At 40.0% G+C, this 23915-nt stretch overlaps 1 protein-coding gene across 1 annotated transcript in view; it reads left to right on the plus strand.

The window, feature by feature from the left end:
* Tmem26 (transmembrane protein 26) overlaps positions 1-23603 on the plus strand; it is a 45267-nt gene extending 21664 nt beyond the window's left edge. The window contains exons 3-6 of the mRNA XM_048451564.3: positions 1056-1157; positions 3770-3990; positions 19489-19565; positions 23031-23603. Of these exons, the coding sequence (XP_048307521.3) occupies positions 1056-1157; positions 3770-3990; positions 19489-19565; positions 23031-23446 (816 nt within the window). The 3' untranslated portion in view covers positions 23447-23603. The remainder of the gene's footprint in view (positions 1-1055; positions 1158-3769; positions 3991-19488; positions 19566-23030) is intronic.
* The last annotated feature ends 312 nt before the right edge of the window (positions 23604-23915 follow it).

Raw genomic sequence — 23915 nt, forward strand, 5'->3', positions numbered from 1 at the left:
CATGCATGCACACACACATACATGCACATACACACATAGTGTGCCTACTCCTAATCACGTTATTACACTTAGAACACTAGTCACTTAAGTTGAGAGCAGAAAATAATGGCTTCTTGGTAGACTTTATTGTCTACTTGTCAAATGACTTATGGTATAAATGGTACAGTATTGAGAATAATTAAGAAAAAAACATTTCTTATAGCTCTAGCTCTTCCCCTCCAATAACTTCTCTCTAAAGAAATGTGTCATCATGGAGTATGATAGTGATGGTGGTGATAATTGGTTGTAGTCTCTCTCTCTCTCTCTCTCTCTCTCTCTCTCTCTCTCTCTCTCTCTCTCTCTCTCGTGTGTGTGTTTATAAAACATGCCAACACTGTAGATACTTAGAGTCAATCACTCTCTAAAGCCAGTTTGTAAAGTCTATGGCTGCAGTGGCTACATTGCCAAGTGTTGTCTTATAAATTTTCCCACCTATATTCTACCTCAGTTTCCCAATATCTGGCTAGATAAGATTACAGACAGTTTGCTTGCATAATGAAGAAAGGAAAGAAGGAAATCACCCTTTAGGTCAATTATCAAATTTCCCATAGCCCTAAGTTGGCTTAGTGGCAGCACTGGCATCTGGGATGCTGGACGTGCTGACTCGTTCGTGCCAAAGCCTGGCCTGAAGGGTGAAAAGTAATTGGATTATTTATTTAACTGGAATGATATTTTTAGATAGAGAGCTTTCTTGGTAAGAAAACAAACTCATAAAATAAATGTATTCTTTGAATTTGTATCACATTTGTTTCCAAAAAGATTCAAGAAAGGGACCCCACTTACTAACCCATAGATTTTACAGCTCTCTAAGATGGTTCAGCATCTGTATCCTCCATGCATTGGGGGTCAGGCAGTGAACTCTCTCCTCGGTACCTTCCACCTCATATTTCAGTCTCAGGTAATGTTTGTAGGGTCCCTGGAAATGTCCCACATCTTCATCCTCTGTTGCATGGAGTGTAGCTGCTTTGCTGTTACCTCACTGTGACAGTTTTTCCACACCTGTTCTCAATTCTTAGAATTGCAGCACCCAGGTACAGAACGTCAGCAAAGGAGGAGATGCCAATCAAACCATGATGTCCCAGAGACACACCATCGGAATGGAAAATTTCAAAGAGTGGGTGAGAGCTTTTCTCATAATTTATGATCAGTTTCATAAAGGTGCAAAAGTTTTTGGCACAAGAATTGTAAAAGAAGATGTGTTTCCTTCATTAAACCTGTATCACCTACATGCTGATGTTCTTAACATTAATAAACACATGCATTAGAAGCACAGCTCTTACAAATATATAGAAACATAACTAAAGTGTATCATATTACAGCATATTAATTATATTGTCACAAATTTAGGTACTCTAATTATGTCTATATTTAATATATAGTTGTGCATAATAACATCTTTCTCTAATCAGAGTAAATTCAAATTTGCAGCATAAATGAGAGGAAGGTATCTGAATTACCCATAAACCTCTTCCACTCATACATACATAATCTCCTTTCTTAATATATCTTGCTTCTTAGAGATATGTTAGTCCAACATCTGTATAGATTTGGGGCAGGGTATCACATAGTGCAGTTTGGCTAAAAACTCACTATGTAGCTGAGAATGACTTTGAACTTCTAATCTTCCTGTCTCCACCTTCCACATGCTATTATAAGCGGGTACCACCATATCAGGTATATGTGGTGCTGAGGGGCTGAACATGGTTTTGTGAGCGATTTTGAATATTTTAGTTCTACATAGCATCTTTAAGACTCAGTTCCTCACCACTCACAAAATAGTTTGATGATGCTATGGTTGAGCTGGCATCAAATACATGACAAGTCATGGATCACTTGACATATTGACAATGGTGAGTCTGCTTAGCAATGAACAAGAGCCGTCTCTACAGTTAGTCCATCTTCGTTTTCAGCCTGCAAGGACTGTGGACATAGCTTAGAGCTAGAACTTAGGCCTCGTAGATAGAAGGTCCAGTGTTTGACTCTCAGTACTGTCCAGAAAACAGAAAGACTGGTTTAACTCCTCAGTATTAGTAGTGTTATTATCTATATCTCTATTTATCTGATTTATATGTATTAATATGACATGTATTTTAACATAGATGTACACACAACACACATGTACTTTAACATTTTACTAGATTCATAACCAAGTGTTTTATTTTTTAACAGTGCTAATGTGATTATGAATTTTAGTTTCAATATCTATTTCTTTACTAGTATAGAAAAAGGAGATTGACTCTTGAATATCAACCTTTATTCTACAATTTCTTCTTGAGTTCAAGGAAAGTTTTTTTTTTCTTTTCCCCACCAAATCTTTAGGACTTTCTACATACAAAAGTATGTGATGTCTGAGCAAAGACAGTTCTATATCCTTCTTTCCAATGAATATAACTCTTATTTTTTTTTATTTTGTTGAAGTAGTTGGGGATATATAAATACATATTTGTTATTATATATTCACCATATTTATATATAGGATCCATATAATAGAAAAAAATATTTGCCAAAATTCAGTGACTCTTTTTCTTCACACATCTTATATTTTGCAAGTTGATAATGACCTGTTTGAAAACTGTTTACGGAGGGGACTAAAGACAAATGAGGTCACTACCACTGAAAGATGTTTTCTAAAATAAGATACACTGTTGGGTCCCAGAGGAGAATAAAGCAATGAATACATTATCACTCAAGTTCTAGTAGGACTTCCCTATGTTACTGTGAACAAGTCACTTGCTTTTCATCTTAACTAAAATAGTAATATTTATCCTGTGAGTTAAGTGAGTTGTATGCAAAGCCACACGGGAGAGAAATCAAGAAGCAAGTTATAAAAATTTTTGACCTTCCTGCATGGACTCCATCATTTCCCTGTCTTCCTTGGTCCCTTCTCTCCCTTTGTACTGTGGATTTGGTATGGACAACTGATCAAGAGGTGTATTTAGATTTTGCACAAGAGTAGCTATACCCTTGGCAGAGGTCACCTGGAATCGTTATCCTGTCTATTTGTGACATAGCTTTTGTAGTCTTGACATATTTTAGCCTAAGCCAGTAATAACATGCTTTGAAATTTACTTAGAAATTAAATGGGAAGGGTATTCCCTCCATGATCTAATAAGGGATCTAAAATTTTCTCAAAACCTAAAAATAAAGGCAGGCTGAATATTTCTTGCTGAATTATGGATTATTGTATAATATTATATGTATTCAGAGCAAAGATAGGAAAAATTACAATTATTCTCTCCCACTAAACAAATGGACAAACATTAATTTTTTTCTGGTTAGAGGTTTAAGGCAATGTGGAACAAAAGGAAAACTGTAGTATGTTAAAAATTCCAATGTTAGTAAATTCAGATTTAAAATTAGTTAAAGTAAATCCTAGATTTTTTATAATTTTAATATGGAATGTATCAAACAGTGCTATGTATTATACTGTATTGTGAAGCATAATAAAATCCACAATGATCTTTAAAACATTATTACATTGGTGCTTTAACTATCACAAGATATTGTCTTACTAAGTGTAAGATTTAAATTAGCCACAGGGTAAGTCTGACCTTAAGGACTCCATTATATTTCCTTTTTAGGGTGTTCATTTTTCTTATTAAATTAAGAATGACTCTTGGAAAATGTTGACAGAAACACACTGTTAACTGAAATCCAGGTTGAAGTAGACAATCTTCTACATATGGCTGGTCTCTAATCCTGATGTCTGTGGGCTGTCTCTGTTCAACAGACCTCGGGGTTCATAGTAAACATATCCATGGTATGTGATCCAGTTTGGACCCTAGCACTCCATCAAACGCTGCTATTAATATTGATCCTTGGACGGTGGCTTCTACCCATTGGAGGTACCATTACTAGAGACCAACTCTCAGAACTTCTTCTGATGTTTGTGGGGACAGCAGCGGACATACTGGAATTCACCACTGAGACTCTGAAGGAAGATAACGTCAGGTAAGGTCAGAAGCACCACGCTTCTGTCTCATCATCTCAAATTTGTACTTTCCATGATAAAGGTGTTTAAAGATACCTTTATATCAGGGCTCAAGGGATGAAGTATTTAGTAAACTGTTTGCCGTGCAAGCATCAGGACCTGACTTTGGATCCCCAGTTCCCACGTAAATACTAGGCATTCTGGTGTGGGTCTATGATCCCCGCACTGGAGATGTGGAGACAGGAGAAGCTGTATGGCTTGCTGTCTATCCGTTCAAGCCAAATCAGTAAACTCCAGGTTCAGCGGGAAACTCAGAAAGTAATGCTGATAGATGACCATACCCAACATAAAACCTCTGGGCTTCATATGCACTTATACACACATGTGCAGGCACATCAAGCACATGCACACCCACGAACATGTCTTCACATACACAGCACATGTAGTATACGTACACATATATATATTTAGATACATACTAGGAACCAATCTTTATAGTAAAAAGGAAAATGCAGGATGGAGACTTTGCCTGAGAAAGGGACAGGATATATCTAGCCTGGCTTAGACCAGACCACCATCTGTTTGCCCTAGCAGTCCAGGAGAGCCAGGGCAGAACCACAGTGACTATAGGTATCTGGAGACCCTCTGGTGTCTCTTCCATCTTCAGTCAGGTGTCAGTAGTATAGTCAATGGCATTTTCTCTTAGATCACAGCGTAGTTACAAAAGACATAGAGAAATTGTCCCTTTCTGCTGCTGAAGAATTTACATTTCCCAGCGAGAAGGCAGAATGGAGCAGATGAAGTTTTATTGTATGAAATTTTATATTTAGTCAGTTTTGTTCAAAGCGCCCAAAGGCTTTCTGGTGGAGATGCCTATAAATTAAAACTTATTGAGTTGGTACTTTTATTTTTGCCACAAGCAAATAAACTCAGAATCCATGATCACATCTGTTTATGGAGCCGCTTCCTTCCCATTAGGGATTTGAGTCCCCGCGCCTGAATGTACTTTAAGCTTGGGTTGTTTTGTATGCTGCTATAAAAATAAATTGGAATGAGGCTGGCTTTTAATGTTACAGTTTACTTTATCCCACACTCCTCAAACAACATAGCATAAAGGCTGAGCAAAATGCACCAACTTATTAAATAAACTTAATTTCTCAATTATAGTGCGAATCATCATTTATAAACAAGGGATTTTTTTTTACAAGAGCACTCATTGTTTTGTGCATACTAATTTTTCTTTTAGTTTATTAAGTTGGCATTCTTTTTTGGGAAATTCAATATGAATTGGAACACCCTAGTCATAGTGTTTATTTTAGTCTGGTGGTTTCAAGGCCTTACGGTTGATCAGCGCTTTGCATTGCATAATGCTTTCAAATATGCTTCAGATAATTACAATACAATGTCATTACTAGAGGAACAAGACTGGATTGTGACGGAGCACATGCAATAATGAATGTGGAGAGTCACAGAGACACGACATCATAATGATAACAAATTACCCCTGTCTGAAAATGAATGCATACATGCTAAGTATCTACAGAGAACAGAGGCAACACGGGATAGGAAAAGGACTTGGGGAGGGCTAGGTTTTATGGTGCTCATCGTAAAATGAGAGAAATGCCAAAGCCAGTTATCGTAATGGGCTGTATGAGCCCCATCCAGAAGCATCATCAAAGAGTAATGCATCCCGTGTTTACCAATAAATGTTGATTATTAAATAAGTTTATTTAATTGGTTGACCCATAAAACGGACCCTTGGAAGTCACTAGGCATGGTTTAATTGACTCAGAACTGGTTTTATTTTGTAACATGTGCCAGGTAGTGTGTTGGGCAGACCTTGGGTAGTAAAACCATAAGCAAGTTAGGAACGAAAGAGCACTCAGTTCAGCCAGAACGGGACTGTTTTGGTTCAGCAAGAATTTGAAGAGCACTTGATATTTCAAAACATCATCAATCCCTCAGTTTTTTTCTGTCACTTACAATTCAATCTGAATACTTTCTGAGCATATATTTTGGAAAAATTGAACTTGCATTTCATGCAAGTTGATGCTTAATGGGGCTGAATAAATTATAGTTGGCCCTCATATCGGCAGGCTTTTCATCCGTGGACAGAAAGAAAGCTAGACGTGATTCCATGTATATTGTAGAATGTGTGTGGATCATTTGTTAATGTTATACAATGTTTTATAAGAACTTGAGTCCTACAAACACCCTCCCACGGAGAGTATAGGATTTTGTTACAGATTCTATTTTTAAATATCATTTTCAATTGTATCTTCTCAAACTGAAGTCATTTTGTTTAGAAGACCCCTGGACTGCACCAGTGGACTTTCTCAGTTTCCCGTCTGTACCCTACCACCTCTGTGATGCCAGTCTCCCTCATTCTACGGTCAAGTCCCAGAATGTATCTTGAGATTATTCCTCTCTTCTAATAGCTTACTTCTAAGTTCTTATCTCGGATCTTATGTATTATATAAGAAATGATACCAAAAAGGCCAATTTGTGTGCGTGTGTCCCCAGAACAAGGGGCTGGATCGCATGGAATGATAGTTACAGATGGTTGTTAGTCCCTGTGTAGTGCTGGGAATTCAACCCAAGTCTGTCACTGATGAACAGTCTTTCTAGTTCCACAATTAATATGTTATGAACAGCATAGTTTTATGTAATACATTGTGCTACCTTTTCTCTTTTGGGTCATGTTTCTTGGTAGCATATACAAGAAATAATAACAAATCCAAAATCAGAAGTGTGTTTCATTTTCTACCTATGGAAACTTTTAGTTGGTGTGTGTGTGTGTGTGTGTGTGTGTGTGTGTGTGTGTGTTTCCATTTGATTTAATTTTGTGTACACTGTGAACTAAACTTTCAATTTCAATTTATTTGGCACTGACACAGAATTGTTTGTTGTACCAGCTTGGAATAACTGACTCAAAGATATTTGTTGAAAATGCTCTTTCTGAGTTCATCTGCCTTATCTACTCAAAATCAATTGACTCCAAGTGTAAGAGCGCCAAGGATGCATTTGTTTGTCTTTATACCAACATCGCACTATTGTCACTGTGGCTTATGGTGACTTTTGAGGTAGGATACTCTAGACACTGTAGCACGGCTTCCTAAAAATATTGATTCTGGTAACCCAGGGACTTTGCATAATCGCATGGCTATGATTACCTTGCAAAGTTTTATAAACACACACACACAGACACACACATACACACACACACACACACACACACACACACACGGAAATCCTTGTGGTCTTGGCAGGAAGTAAAGGATCTTAAAGACCTGTTGGGAAGGTTCAGAATCTTGACATTATGTGGAGAGTCTGAGCTTAAATACCCTACAATTTGCCTCTGTTTTTCAATTCCTTCTCTACTTTCTAAGTGGTTCTCCTGTGTCTTTTATTATTTTTTATATCCTTTCTAATGGATTTTTTAACTTTCCTTTTCTAATTTTTAGTTGTGCTAGTAAAAAATATTTACCTATATAATGATTTTATAACTAGCAAAATGACTTTGGAACACACAAAACTTGCTTATTTTGTTTTATCTCTAAGTTTTCACTACATGTTACATCATGCTATCCATTAGCAAAGGTACTTCTGATTGTCACCATTGAATGTTCTGTGAATTCCTCTTGCCTGTCTTATTCTACAGCCTAGTATCTTTTTTCTACTTAGGACAGAAGCAGTGGGACTATACATTTTAGTCCTCAGAGATGAACATTCTGTCTGTCTCTGTTAAGGATGGTGTTGGCATTAGACATACACAGGAGATCTTTATTAACTCGAGCAAATGTCTTTTTATTTCTAGATTACTGCGTTGTTCTTACGTATGTTGAATATCATGAAGTCTGTCTGTATTAATATGATTTTATTTTGGTTGCCCTTTATTACATTAACTGATTTTCAGACATTAAACCACCGAGGATGTCAATATAAACTGAATTTAGTTGAACTGCATAATCCTTTATAACACGCTTTTTGTTCTGATGTGCCAACGATTGTCATTTCTTCTATCTTGTATATGTGGTGCGTTGTTTGCCAGTATTATGTCTAACGGTGCCTTGTTCTGATTTCTGAATCAGACTAACTCTGACTTAGAGAAACACCTCAGGAAGCAGTCCCTCTATCTTTATATTCTGAGAATAGTTTTTGTATAATTGTTATTATTTCTTTGAAGATTTTAGAATTCGCCAAAGGAGCAATCTGGGTCAAACCTCTATGAGACGCTGTTTACTTTTCCATTTCCTCTTTCTTCTCTTCCTCACCTCTCTCTTTCACTCCTTTATTTTATCTAATGACTAATTCAATAGCATTACTTCCTCTAGGACTAATTAGATATTTCACATTTTTCTGAGTTTAGGTGTGTGTTGTTCTTCCTAGAATATTTTTAAATCTTCCATCTAAGTAGTCCATCTTTTCTCATGAAGTTATAATACCGTTAATATACATTTTCTAATTTCTGTGGAGTCAGGAGTGAACCTTCCTTTTCATTCCTGGCTTAAAGCGTTTGTTCACTCGCTCTGCCTTTGTCCAAACGGGGATGGGCATGCTTGCTTGTTGTGTGAGTATAGAAAGAGGTCCCTTGTTTGTTTCCCGGCTGCCTGGCACTCAGACCCAAAATAACCACACAGAAACTGTATTATTTAAATCACTGCTTGGCCTATTAGATTTTGCTTCTTGTTGGCTAGCTCTTGCATATTAATTTTACCCATCTCCATTAAGTTGTGTATCACCACGTGGCTGTGGCTTTCCAAGTAAAGTTCTGACATCTGTCTCCCCCAGGGCTACATGACTTCTCCCTGACTCCACCTCCTTTCTCCCAGCATTCAGTTTAGTTTTCCCTACCTAGCTCTTCTCTACTCTATTACAGGCCCTAAACAGCTTCTTTATTAACCAATGGTATTCAAAGCATACAGAGGGGAATCCCACATCATATGAGGATTATTGATTCTTTTTTTTTTATTATTTTTTCCAAATAAACAGGTTTGGGTTTTACTGACTTGATTGATACTCTGTTTTACAATTTATTCCTTTCTGCTCTATTTGAGTTTTTTCTTTCTTATGGCTGCCTTGGACTATTTGCAGTTTTCATTTCTTACTGAGTCCTTAGATTACTAATCTTCCTTCTCTAGCATAACTTCCAAAGCCATGTGTTTCCTTCTCAGCATTGCCATCTTAACAGCCTATACTTTCTGATGTGTTATCCTTTGATGTAATATAATTGAAATTACCCTCCAGTTGTTCCTATTCATCTCTTCTTGGCTTGTGATTACTTGTAAGTGAGGTGTTTTAAATTCTAAGTAAATAGAGATTTCTCAAATTTTTTTTCCTTTTTATTTTAATTTCATTGTAGTCTGTTAGTATCATTAAAATTGGTTCAATATTATAAATTTATTGTGCCTTGTTTTATGGTGACAGATATATTTACCTCTGTAGCAGTGGTTTTCAAGTGTGGGTCATGGCCCCTTTATGGGGTGAATGATCTTTTCACAAGAGTCACCTAAGACCATCCAAGAACACGGATATTTACATTAGGATTAATGAACTAGAAATGAAAATAATTTTGTCATTGGGGGTAACCACAACATGAGGAACCGCATTAAAGGATTGAAGCATCAGGAAGGTTGAGAACCACTGTCCTAGAGTGTTCTTCTTGCTTAAGAAGGATGTGTTCTTGCCTACACTCTACAATAGGTTGGTGCTGATGCAGTTACAGTAAACTACAACAGCATCATTTCATTGCACTGCCAGTCCAGGCTCCGTCTGCTTCTTGAAGAACCATAGTTCCAGTTTAATCTCCTCCTTTGTTCTATTACAGCAGTACATATATTATGCATTGGTATGTTATAGCACACAATATAGTTTTGTCCTTTACAACAGTTTCATTTTAAGAACAGTGAGAAGCCTTCCCATCCTGCATGGCATCATTTGGTGTTTCTAAGATAGATTTTTCAAGTCCTTCTTTAGCTGGAAAAAACATATGTTTATTTTGTCTTTGTGTTTGAAGAAGAGCTTTGTTTTATACAGAATATATGGTCAACAAACTTTCCTTTATAGCATACACATACATGATATAAATATCTACATTACTTATCTATATTACATATTCAACCATCCAATGGTTTTCTGAACATTCTTTTCTACTATCAGATGTTAGTTCTTGCTTATTCGTGGTCATCTTACATATTGAGAATCAGTCTGCTCTTGCTGACTTCAGGGTTTCCTTTTCTCCATCTACCAACAATTTGTCTGTGCTGCTAGGCGCATACCTCCACCATCATCTCTAAACGCTTGCTCTGCTTTCTTTCTCCTCCCCTTCCTAAGGTTTCTGTTGAATGTGTGTGTGACTGAATATTTAGGAAGTATTGATCTTTTCTTCTTGAACACATTTGACTCTCTGAGCTTCAGATCAGAGATTTCCTATGGCTCTGTCTTCCAGATCACTCATCCTCTCTTTTACTCTCTCCTATCTAGATGTGAAGTCATACTGTAGAGTCTTTTTAGTTGATTCTTCACATCAATCCCTTACTGTTGACTCTGGGGGAATCTTTATAGTCATTTCATCAGTTGCTATATGTTTACTTAAATAGTGAATTTGTTGAGTCTTTTATATGCCACATTTCTTTAATTTATGCACTTAACTGTTTTTTATTTCAGAAAATACTAGCTGCTTTGATGCCCTATTTTTTGCCAAATCCTCTGAGCTCTAGTTACAGGCTCTTCACTTCTGTTCTTGACATATCACATATCACATTTTCCAAACATCTCTAACACCATCACAAACTTCATTTATCACCTTTGAAATGCTTTATTTTAAGCATATGAGCTTGCATGATCATATGTATTACTCCACATGTGTTCTGTGCCTGCAGAGATCAGAAGACAGTTCATGGAGTTGGAGATATAGATGGATGTTGGGAACTAGACCTGGGTCCTCTAAGAGAATAGCAAGTGTTCCCAAACTCTGAGACATTTCTCCAGCATTCTATTCTGCCTTTGTTTTATTAATTGAAGAATCTACCAATGTTTGGGTGACACTGGTTAATATCTATCTATCTATCTATCTATCTATCTATCTATCTATCTATCTCCTATCTATCATCTCTCATCTATCAATCATCTATCTACCTATCTATCATATATCTATCTATGTCTCTATCTATTATCTATCTATTATTTATCTATCTAACACCAGAGTTACTTTTAGCTTGAGTCATGCACAGTTCCAGTAAAATGATGCAGTTTGTAGTCAGTCTGTAATTTGAGCAGAAATGATGATGAAACCTTTAAACTCTTAGAGTTGTACCCACTGAAGACATATACTAAGAGGTGCATTTAGGATCAGGAAATGTTTGTGTGATCTTTATTTTTTCATTTAAACCAGGCACTGCTGGGTCTTCACTGAACATGCCTACAATTTCTTAAACAGCTGAGTGCACAGAATTTATCACATTCCTCCATAACTTCCTTGCTTTTAGAAATTCTCTACTGAAGTTGAATTCTATTCATCACTCATATGAGTGGACTTACAGCCTTGAAGCAGAAGGTGTACATTTCTCCTTTTATTTCTAATCAAGCCCATCATCTGTGGACGACCACATTTCTTAGTATGAACTAACTTTCTTTTCCTTCCTTCCTTCCTTCCTTCCTTCCTTCCTTCCTTCCTTCCTTCCTCCTTTCCTCCTCCTCCTCTCTCCCTCCCTTCTTTCTTTCCTACTTTCTCTTTTCCTTCTTTCTTTCTTTGAGACAGGGTCTCTGTAACTTTGGCTATCCTGTAACTCACTATACAGACTGGGCAAGCATTGAACTTACAGAGCTCCATCTACCTCTGCCTCTGCTTCCTCAATGCTGGGGTTAACATACCAACATGCTTAGCCTGAGTGTCAGTCTTCATATGGCATTCTAAGTTCGTTCTGTTCTTTCAAGACTAAGTCTTCTCCTGTAACATTCTACTCTAATTGACCAAGTTGGCCTTAATACAGTTAACATTTACATAAGCTTTAGAGATGTGGCTCTCCCTCCCTTCCTCTCTCCCTTTCTTCCTTTCTTCCTCCCTTCTTCCATTCTGCTTTCCTCCCCTCCTTCCTCCGTTTCTCCCTTTTTACATCCCTTCCTTTCTTTCTCCCTTCCTCCCTTCCAAAACAGTTAGCATTACTTTCCTGTTGGCATAGTACAATACCCCAACAACAGAAAGCAACCTAGGGGCAAGAGGTGTTTATTCAGCTTACGGTTCCTGACAGGATACCATCCATCATACTGGGGAAGACATGGCTGCAGAACAGGAAGCTGGCCCAGAAACAAAAAGAAACAGAGACAGAAGAGAAGCAGTAAAAACCTCAAACTTCATCTCCAGTGACATACTTCCTCTAGCTAGGCTTCATCTCCTAAAGTTTCCACAACTTCCCAAACAATGCCATCAGCAGGGGACTAAGTGCTCAAACACTGGAGCCTATGGAGTATGGGGGGGTGACATTTCATATTCAAATCGCAATTAGCCTTGGTTTCCTCTTCCTTGGAGCCTGTCTTTAGGGAAATGGCACTGTACTTCTCTGTGCTGTTGAATTTATTCTTCTTCTAGCTCTTGTCTTTCTCAAGGACCAAGGATGTAGGATCCATGTCTTCCAAATGAATTAAAGATTCTAATAAGGAGCAATGTCATCGATAAAAACGGGGTTCCATCTTGCAGTGTTTGGGGGGAACACTTTAAATCCCAATTAGCAAACGGAAATCCTCCACACACATCAATCAGCTGCCACCCAAGGGTCCTCCAGGGCTTCCTTTCTTAGGTTTAAAATCTCTTCCACTTTTTGGTGCAGCATATTAGAGTCAGACTTCCCACCAACTCCAATCATCTGGAATAAATTCTTCTCTGCCACTTTAACACCATCTTATACAATTCTTTCACAGAACTGAGCCACGAGAGTGGATGCCACAGATTCTCACTGCTGTTAACCTGAGATTCCGCCCCACTAAGGAGAGCCAATGTTACCGAATTTGTTGCTTGTCTCCGGTTCATGTGCACAGCATGGATGGTGATCTTTGACAGCGTGTCTAATATAAGCCATATTTGTGAAGGGGGAGAGGCATCTGTTGACCTTTTCATTTGCTGTAGCTTCCCTTCCAAAATGCTCATGAGTCTAAATCCAGCATCTTCGGGAGAAACAGTTCATCACCTCTGGGAAGCACTCTGTATGGTTTCTGAACACAGATCGTTTATTAAAAAGAAAAAGTCTATTCCCACACCGTTACTATATCTCGGAAGATTGGACAATGCAGAGGAGACCTCCCCAAGTTTTCCCATGCTTAGTCTCTCTATTTTGCGTTTTTTTCAGTGCACTGTTCCTTCTGAAAGTTCTGTGCTTTGTGCCCACCCTTCTTCTTCCCCCTTTCTCTCCTTCATTATCTTAACATGTTTATCACGTTTTTAACCATACGTGAATCCCATTCACTGACTATCTCTTTTATATAAAAACACTTTGTATTCCAAAAAGAATTAGTTAAGAACGTAATCAAACTGTTACTTCTTTTGTCCATGTTGTTTTAAATTTACTTTTTGTGTGTGTGTGGGGGGTGTTTTGCTTATATGCATATCTGTGCATCATGTGTGTGCCTGATATTCGGTTGATCAGAATACAGTGTCCCATTCCCTGGGACTAGAGCTGGTTATGAGTCTCCATGTGGGTGTTGAGAGTCAAACCTGGGTCCTCTGGAAGAGTGCCCCATGCTCTTCATCACTGAGCCATCACCCCAATCCTTGGGGCTTCGAATGTTTAATGTTCACCTACTATGGTGTTTTTGTTGATCCAGCAAAAGCTAGTAACTTATTTCCCTGATTACCAAAAAGGAAAAGTATATACTTGCCTCAGTAACATTACTTCTGAAGATCTTTTGTTTCATGATGGGATGACCTGAAATTCAGGTACCGCCCCGAATATAGATTGTACCATTTCATGGGCTGAGATCTGAGGCTGAACAGGAAAAGGAAAACAAAACAAAACTAAAACAAAACGAAGCAACAAGCTGAGCATTACTGTTTGTCTGTGTCTGTTTCCAGACTATGGATACAATGCAAAGCCCATTGTATGTCGTGTTTCTTGGATAATATTTCTAAAGGTCAATTGGTATTACAACAGTAGTAGATAAATCTGCTCCATAGTCCTTTGAGATTCTTTTTTCTTTTAAACGTGTATTTTTGTTCCTTTTTTTCTTTTTTATTAAGTTTTCTTAAATATAATCTTTTCTCATTTTACATAGCTATTCCTACTCCCTCTCTTCCTCCCACTCCACCCTTCTCTCTTCCGCCTCCCTCATCCGCTCCTCAGAAAGGGTAAGGCTTCCCATGGGGAGTCTACAAGGTCTGACACTTCACCTCGCCATATAAAAATCAAAACACTAAACATACAGGGAAAAAAGAAAGAATATTAAGAGCTGCAAAGAAAAAAGGCCAAGTAACATATAAAGGCCTCAGAATTGCACCTTACTTCTCAATGGAAACTCTGAAACCCAGAAGGTCCTGGTCAGAGATGTGCTGCAGACACTAAGAGATCACGGATGCAAGCCCAGACTACTATACCCAGCAACGCTTTCAATCATCATAGACAGAGAAAACAGGACATTCCGTGAGAAAACAAAATTTAAAAATTACCTATCCACAAATCCAGCACTACAGAAAGTGCTAGAAGGAAAACTTCAACCCAAGGAAGTTAGCTGCACCCACGGAAACACAGGCAACCAGTAATCTCACACCTCACAGTAGCTGTCCTTGAGATTCTTGACTGCAGCTTAAGTTCAGCAACTTATTTACATTCCAACATTCACCTCCTTGGGTTTACTCTCTGGTCTAATAATTCATTATTCTTCTTTAGATTAATATTTTACCTGTGCCTTTCCAAAATTATTTTTTGCTATTTTTTTTTTTCCTTCGCACTCACTTTTTTCCATCCTTTGTGTGTGGACAGGTCATGTGTACATAAGTAAAGCTTTGCAGTCACTATCTGTGATTCTGAATCTTGTCTACCAACTTGATGGGACTTGAAATCACCTAGAAGATATATATTGGGGTGTGTCTTTGAGGGGCCTTCTGGAGAGGTTTAGCAGAGGAGGAAACACTCTTCCTGAATGTGGTGGCTCCATTTACTTCCTGGGTGGAGTTCTGAGACTGAAAAACAAAGAAAACCTGAAGAAACAGAATTTAGGACTAGCTTTCATCTCATCTGTATCCTGACTGTGGATACAATGTGGATACAATGTAGCCAGTCATCTTCCCCTCGGCTCTAAGATTCTGCGCAAGGCTGAATCACACCCTTAAACTGTGAGTGTATATCCACCATAATTTCCTTCTATGGACTGCTTTTGTCACAGCAATGGAAAAAGTAACTAATTTAGAAAATGATATGGTTACAGTTAGGTATGTTTAGATATAGGGGTAGTCTACAGTTTATCTCTCTATAATGAGATGAAATTGAGATACCAAGTATTTTAGACAGAAGATAGAAGGTAGCATAAAAATAAAATATTCATCAAATAAATAACAGTCCCAGCTATTGCTTATTTACTATGATGTGTTCCTGGAACTGTTATAAAGTCTTTAGGTCAATAAGTTAGTTTTGACATTCGTACTGTGGCAGACACTGTTACTATTATCTTATAAATATACGCAATAAGATAAAAGCAACCAATATGCATCGCTCCCGCATACACAGCCTGAGTCGGGTGCTGCATCAAGATACGTTTCACAGTAAAATAATACACCAAAAAAATCCTATGAAATCCATTAGCGATTGTAATTGTCATCCTCATGACGCAGACGAGTACACAAAAGCGCACAGATGTCAAGCGTGGATATGAGGAAGCTTGTAAGCATCAGGCTAGCATTAGAGGCTTTATGCCGCCTCTCCGGGGGTAGTGGAACTGATGTTTGCATTCCTGTCCCTAGGATCCAGAGACTGTGCACTGCCATTGCCCGCTACTGTCTTAGAGACAAATGCTTTGGGTCGAATTATTGAAGTTTGAGATTGCAAGAAACTTCAAAAATGACCGTTTTCAGAAAACTCCCTTTGCCTTCAGTTTTAAAAATCCTTTCTAAAATATCAGCCATTTTCTTGCAAGCTCTGTGGGATTAATCCTAACAGAGGCTATCCACCCCGGAAGTGACATGTTCCGTCTTTAGGCAATATTATTAGACATGCTAGATGCATCTCAACTCCGTTGGGGCTGAATTTTTGCTCTGAACTCACAAGACCCGAGTTTATTTTATTTCCCTCACTGGATCCCATTAAGCACAGAAGGGAATAAACATTTAGCTCCTTGATCTGTTCCATGTCCAACATCGTTCTATGCTTCCCGGCAATCATAGGCTCTGTCCTTTTGTGCAAGTTAACTTACACATTTCTATCCTCCAGAAGCATGTTTCAGATGTGTGCTGAACAGCCTAAAACACAGTAGGACTAACGATTCCCCTTTAATTCCTGGAGATGTTGCAGGAAGTTGGTGTGATGGATGGTTCTGGATTGTCAGCTTGGTGGGTTTTAGAGCCACCTAGGAGACATGTGTCTGGGATATCAGTGTGGGTACCTCCAAACAGATTAACTGAGAAAGAAGACATACTCGGAATGTGGGTGACACAGTACAGTCTCTAGTGAGTTGTTTAGTTGTTACACGAGGTGTCAGGGGACTGAGATGAATGATAACACCAAAAAATAGAGAGTGAGCAGAGCGCCAACATTCACCTGGGCCGATTTCCTAGCTGCAGAATGCCTGCCCCGCCATTATGGGTGGCATCACTCAAACCATGAGCCAAGATAAATCCTTCTTGCTTTCACGAGCTTTGGTTATCTGGTTTTCTCACAACCAGGAGAAAATGAACTCTCAGAACTAGAGCTAAAGGGCTGGGTGTGGATGTGAGAGACATCTCAGCAGTTAGGAGTGCAAACTGCTCTTCCAGAAGGCTGGAGTTCTGTTCCTAGCACCTGAGTGAGGCCGCTTGCAACAGGTGCCTCCAGCTCCAGAGGGTCTGACGTCTCCTCGTGGCTCAGTCCACGAGAATGGAAATCTGCACACACACACACACACACACACACACACACACGTGCACACAGCTACACATATATACAGAAAAATTAAAAAATTAAAAACAACTCTCTTAAGAGGATAGTGACTGAACTCTGCATCTAGCTTTATTTTTCCAACAAAATCAATTTGGACATATTTCCCCAGCTCTCTAGGTTCCCATTTCCTTCTTGATCAAACATGAATAACATATGTGCCTTCTTTGTTGAGTTACTAGAGGATTAAGTGTAATCACCGAGTTAGACACGGAGAAAATTGCCTGCTGGGTAAGCCTGAAATCAGAAACCATATATAATATTAGTTAAAAATGGGAGGTTTGCTATGTATAGACATTGACACAGTAAAGAAGAGGGTTAGTCTACTTTCTCAAAGGACTTCCACTTAAAATTCATTTTCATATTTCTTGTGAATTGACCTATGGTTGCATTGGACTCTGGAAAGCCATAAATCACGTCACGCCATGGGCGCATAATTGGATATCAAGGGAAAACCCACAAGCTGCTTCTGGGAAATGGAATCTTTTCTATTCTGTCCCACCCCAATTTAGGCTGTTCAGTCACATCCTTGGGACTCATGATCGGGTTTTCTGGAGAACAGCTCTCTGTCTCTGTGTGTTACGTGCACACGAGGAGTCTTCCTCTGCATCATTCACAAGGTCACTGATCAAACACTTGGAGGAGCAGAGTCTGGTTCAGAGCCTGCGGCCATCAACTAGAGCACTCCATTCCAGGAGTCGTTGGCTCAGTCAGAAAACCACCTAGCCTTACTCACTCACAATATGGCTTAATTTTGTTAATAAGACACTGTGGGAGATATCTGAGGGAGGCTTATCTAGATCCAAACGTCTGTTATCAATTTATGGCATTGCCCCCTTGGTAATCCCAAGTCAGTTTTTGGAAGATGGATGAACTAAGCTTATCAAAGAGCAGTTATTCTCCGAGAACCCTCACGACACTGGTAATTACCACCTTCTCTGAGGGCTCTCGGAGGCCTGCTGGAGACTCAGTTATATAATCCAAAGAGGTATTAATGGCAACTCGCTGTCTGTACCTGGAGACCTGTCTCTGTTTCATTTTGAAAGTAAAATCTTCATTTTTTTCTTTTTAATTTCTGTCATCAATCCCTTCACCACAGTAGCTACTGAGGCAGGCCAGAGCAGTTCAGAATGTTTCCTTCAGAAATTCCGACTTTTGAGGTTTCACTTCTCAAGGTCTCCTCACTCAGTGTGTTTACTGAGACGCCTCAAGACCACCAGTGTGCTAGGGATCACGCTGCCTCATGTTCCACTGGCCCTCTCCAGTCAGCACTCCCACTGGAGAAAACTGCAAGCACAAGCTGGAACCACAAGACATGTGGTCTTGGTTTTGTTTTGTTTGGTTTTGTTTGTCTGCCTGTTTCTTCTTTAGGACCTTTGCATTGATGCCATTTCTATTCTTTCGGACTCGAGATTTCCAGATTGTTCTCCTAGGTCTGTGACATTTGGGGATTTCTTTAAACACGGACCCTTCCTTTGTGTGTCCAATCAAAATTTTTTATATTATATTCTGAGTATATATCAGGGCCAGGTACTATTCCAGGCATTGAGTGTACAATAGTGAAGGACACACACACACTTCCCTTTACTTGTAGTCTATTCTCTGCTGCACATCGTTTTTAGTGAAGTTGTCCCTGTATTTTCCCCACCTGACGATGTTTTTCTTTCATTATGACAGGCTTTGGGTAGATGAACATCATTCTGCCCTTTTGAGTTGTCTCTTTGTAAGGATATTTTTAAAATGATATATATATATATGTTTCCTTGTGTTAATGTGTGTGCTTGGTACCAGAGGTCAAAGGAGTCTGTCAGATTCCTGTGGGCTGTAGTTATAGATGGTTATGAGCCACCCTAGGGGTGCTAGTAACCCAAACCAGGTCCTCTGCAATAGCAGCAAGTGCTCTAACCACTAAGCAATCCCTCCAACCCTTTGAATTATATTTTTATTACAGTCTTGGAGTCTTGGTGCTATAGTCTGCTTTTCTGGGACATCGTTATTGTAGTTGTGAGTCTGAATGCTTATGTCTGTATCTAGATGTTTTTTTTATAGCATTTCTCTCCTGTAATGTTTCTACAGTGTTAGCAGATTAGAAAAGAATTTGGGATCAGTAGGCTGTGTTCTCATTTCTGTTTATTATGATTTATTTTTTTTTTTCATTTTTCTTTTTACAGACAAGATCACAGGTAGACCAGGATGGTCTCAAACTTGCTATGCAGCCAAGGATCATATATTTTGTATGGTTCCATTATCAGGCATGGTTATTTTTTCATGGACTTATTATAACACTAGATATTTGCCAACTCCAAAAAGCTTTATTTAGTACATAACAAGCTGCAATTTAGCTGATCTCTCTCTTCTGCATGCGGTCATGTTTTATTGATGATTTAAAATGCTCTTGTCTTCCAGGACTAACCCTACACTGGTCTGTGGCATCCTTGCCGTATGGACATGGAGTATGCTACAGTTTCCCCTGGACCTGGCAGGTAAAAGTATTCATATTTACACAAAGAAACAGAAAAGTATGACTCTTAAATATAAACCACACGCGTACAAAGGAGGCAGTGTTAGCTCTTACTGTAACTTAGAAGGAGGGTAGGTTGAAATTCAGGAAAGCCAATTGTAGACCCACTTGGTGTGTGGCTGAGCTTAAGGTAAATGACTGTAGCCAGGTATGGGGATGTGTTCCTTTAAGCCCAGCACTCTAGTGGCAGAGACAGGAGGAGCAGAAGTTCAATGTCATCTTTGGCTATACAGCAAGTTTGAGATCAGTCTGGTCGATGTAAGATTTGATTTCCAAAAAAAAAAAATCCAAAATTAATAACGATAAGTGCTTGAGCTGTTGACTGTGCTGTTTTATATCTGACTCCACTAATACTTCTATTATTCATTATCTGTAATCCTGCCAAAATGTATTAAGATATGTGCCTCAGCTTTTCACCTGTGAAATGGGATGATACTCACAGCATCTTATATCATTATGACTCAATAATACAGTGAGTGTCTACTGACCTCTCGATGTGCAGCCTCCATGTTTCCAGCCAGTCACATTGTGAGATGTCCCATACAAGGTAAGAGGTGCAGTTCCAAGCCCCATGTGGGAAGTTATGATTTCCTTTCATGGCAGCCCTTATTCTAATTTTAATGAACACATCAGCCTTTAAGGGTGAGAAAGAAGTAAACCGTTTGGCTGGAATGCCATGATACTGACGTCCTATAGCTGCGCTGTCCTACGGTACGGTACCCACCAATCACACATAGCTGGACGGCTTGATAGTCAATAAAGCTCAAGGAGCGACTTTTCAGTGACGCCGGCCATATTTTGCCTTCTCCCTTGCCGCATGTGGCTCCCATGCTGGGCAGCAAAGATGTGAAACAGTCTTAGCATCATAGAGAGCTCTGTGGAACGGCTGCTGCTTGGATTCACACTGTGGTTTTTTGGTCTGCTGGAACTATGACTTGGCAGTTCTTGTCCTTGGTTCGTTACTCTCGAGGAGGCCCAGACTTTAACAGTTCTCTTCTCTTCATCTATTTTATTCTGCACAACGCTCTTTCTGCTGGCTTCAGGGTGAGACTAAGACAGAATATGTGAATTTGGGGGTCCACATTAAGAGACTCGGAGGTCTTCCGAACGCTCTAGATCTTAAGCTCAGACTTTCTTGGATAAAATTGTTTCCTGAATTGATGGAAAGAGTTGCCAGACTTTTTCAAATTAGAAAAAGAGAAAGAAAAGGGTTGGGTATGGTTGGGCATGGTTGGGCATGGCAGTGCACTCCCTTGATCCTAGAACTCTGAAGACGGTGGGGTGGGAGGGTGGGGGGCGTGCATGAGGCTCTCTGGGTTTGGGGCTAGCCTGGTCTGCTTTGTGTCTTCTAGGCCAGCCACAGCTACATATTGAACTCCTTTCTCAAAAAGGAAACAAAAAAAGAGGAAAATACCCATCCAATTAATAATCACAAACAAATATATGCAAACAGCACGCAGATGTTTCGCTGAGGTCTGCCTTAGGTACATGGTGCTCGTTACCCAGCTAGAAGCCAGCCAGCTGCTCTTCAGCTAGACTCCAGGGCTCCATCCTTTATACCCTGGGCGGGAGGGGGGGGGGAGTGTGGTCCACCAGGAGGGTTTCCCTGAGTGTGGCTTCTCAAGAAAGGCACTCGCTGACCTTAAGTTTGTCTTTCCTTTGTCATTCGCTCGCCCTCTCCTGTCTTGTGGTTCGCAGACTTGCTAAGAAAATTTTTATTCAAGAAAGAAATTGTGTAAACGTTCAGAGGTGATAACGCTATGCAGCTGTTTGGAAAACAAAGACCAAATGTCACTTCTGACTACACTGCTATTGTGTTCTCCAACAAGTAGTACATTATGCTCGACCCAATCAAAGTCGCTTCGTATTTGCACGCCCTTGCCAGATTGAGACATTCTTTGTTGGAAAACTCCGAAAGGAAGGTTTTATTATTACAAAGAGGATTATTTTCTACCCTTGACCCTGAATTAAATTTACATCTTTGAAATTAAAACAAAAGTTTCATCTGTTGATGGAGTCTCCTTTTGTTCAACTAACACACACACACAAACATCTGCCATTATTCTCAGTCTTGCTTATAAACTGGGAGACAAAGGCAGAAGAAATGGGGACAAAATAGAATAATGGCCATTATTATTTGAGCTCCCACACCAGACACACGCCATCACCAACATAGAAAATGATGTTTAATGTGAGTTCGATTTATATTTGAATTCTAAGCACTTGAGTGAAATATGGAAATAAGGGCCTGCTAGAGAAAGCATCCTGGACGGTCTGGCTGGGGACTCTGCCTTTCATATAGTGTACTTATCAGTCAAGAGAGTCCCTCATTCCTCCAGGAAGACTGAAGGAAGAAGCAGAGAGCAGAAAAAGAGACAGGGTGCTATTCCAATAGAAAGAAGACCAAATGAGGAGCAGAAGGAGGGAGAACATGAACAAGGAAGTCAGGACCACGAGGGGTGCGTCCACCCACTGAGACGGTGGGACTGATCTAATGGGAGCTCACCAAGGCCAGCTGGACTGGGGGTGATGGAGCATGTGATCAAACTGGACACTCTGTGGCTGACAATGAAGGCTGACTGAGAAGCCAAGGACAATGGCACTGGGTTTTGATTCTACAGCATGGCCTAATTTTGTGGGAGCCTGGTTTGTTTGGAGGCTCACCTTTATAGACCTGGATGGAGGGGGGAGGACCTTGGACTTCCCGTGGGGTAGGGAACCCTGACTTCTCTTAGGACTAGAGAGGAAGGGGGAGGTGGGGAGGGGAAGGAAAAAGGGAGGCGGGGAGGAGGTGGAAATTCTTAATTAAAAAGAAAATAAAACAAAAAAAGAAAAGAAAAAAGAAAACAAAAAAAGAAAAAAGAAAACAAAACAAAAAAAGAAAGAAAGAAGATGTGTAAAGAAAGAGCATGTGTAAAGGATCTATTTACACATGTATTCCAAAGAAGCTGATAAACAGAGACCCAGGTCCTAGGAGTCAGGCTTGTCGGTGTTTCAAGGGAGAAACTGACATGCTTGTAGGTTATGCAACGTGGCCAGTATCTCAATGCTAGAGAGTGAGGCAACCAAGGGTAGTACCAGGCTCCCTTACTTGAGACCCCCAAGTACAGACAGGTCTCTGCTGCCTGTTCCCCCTGCAGATCCCCAAACACACACATAGCAGTTTCCTTTGTATCTTATGTTCTTCAGTCTGTTTAATTGGTCATTCAATACCAGGAGGCTGGGAGATGGTGCAAGGCCTTTCTTTAAAGGGGATGGAAGCACAGGGCCAGGATGTGGAGGGCTGAGGTCGAGAGACATCTCCCCCATTCCTCCCAGGCTTACACTGCACAGACGTTCTCCATCCTTCACAACCAGACCATCTATATAGATGTCTCTTCCTGTCTTTCATCTCAGAATGTTAATTGTTGTTTCTTTCATTTTTCAGTCCAGCTAAAACTGGTTTGCCCCTCTTCTGTGAAAGCCAGGGGCTTCCTCAGGCTCTTCCTGTGCCAGTACAGTGCAGATCTATGGGCCATCGGGCTCAGCTTCTTCATCCAAGATGGCCCCTTCCTTGTGGTGCGCCTCGTCCTGATGATCTACTTCCAAGTGATCAACCACATGCTGGTGTTCTTTGCCGTGAAGAATTCCCTGGTGATGGCGCTGCACTTCTATCGGCTGGTGGCTTTGATCATGGCCACCCGTGCCTCCATGCAAGGTGGTCCAGAAAGGCTCCAAGCACCACCCAGTGGCCCATACCAGCCCTCTGAGAGCAGTCCCAGTGAGTGGGAGGACACCTCCAGGGAGGCTGTGCCTTTGCAGACCTCACCTGTCACCTCTGAGGAGTCCTACCCCATACCTTAGGTGCTTGTTCCCATCATGTAGCCAGGAACTTAACTCATTTTCTTCTTAGAGCCTGGTTCTCTTTCTACCCCCACCCACATCCAATTTTCACCTACAACAGCTTTTAAGGAAGCAACATGAACAAATGATCTTGGATTACAGTCAACCTACTCTTTAATGTTTCATCTGAATGGGAGAAACTGACGCGTGCCTACTGTTACAACCTCCTACCATGGTAGCAGACATTTACCCAACTCTGAGAAATACTTGTAAGTAGTTGGTTCTCATGGAACTGTTTGGAAGGTTGTAGACAGGGCTGTCATGGCACGCCTTCCAAAGATTTAGGGCTGACAATCATCAACCTTGCCATCAACCCTCTAGGGTGACGTGGTTATACAGAGCCTCTAACCGTGGTGGGAACGTCACACTCTCTCATTGGGTGTTCTCTGCATTGCCTCTCTGATACATACATATATATCAATGTATGTAT

The sequence above is a fragment of the Myodes glareolus genome, chromosome 18, assembly GCF_982192425.1.
Source record: "Myodes glareolus chromosome 18, mMyoGla1.1, whole genome shotgun sequence".
In the NCBI taxonomy this organism is placed as follows: domain Eukaryota; kingdom Metazoa; phylum Chordata; class Mammalia; order Rodentia; family Cricetidae; genus Myodes; species Myodes glareolus.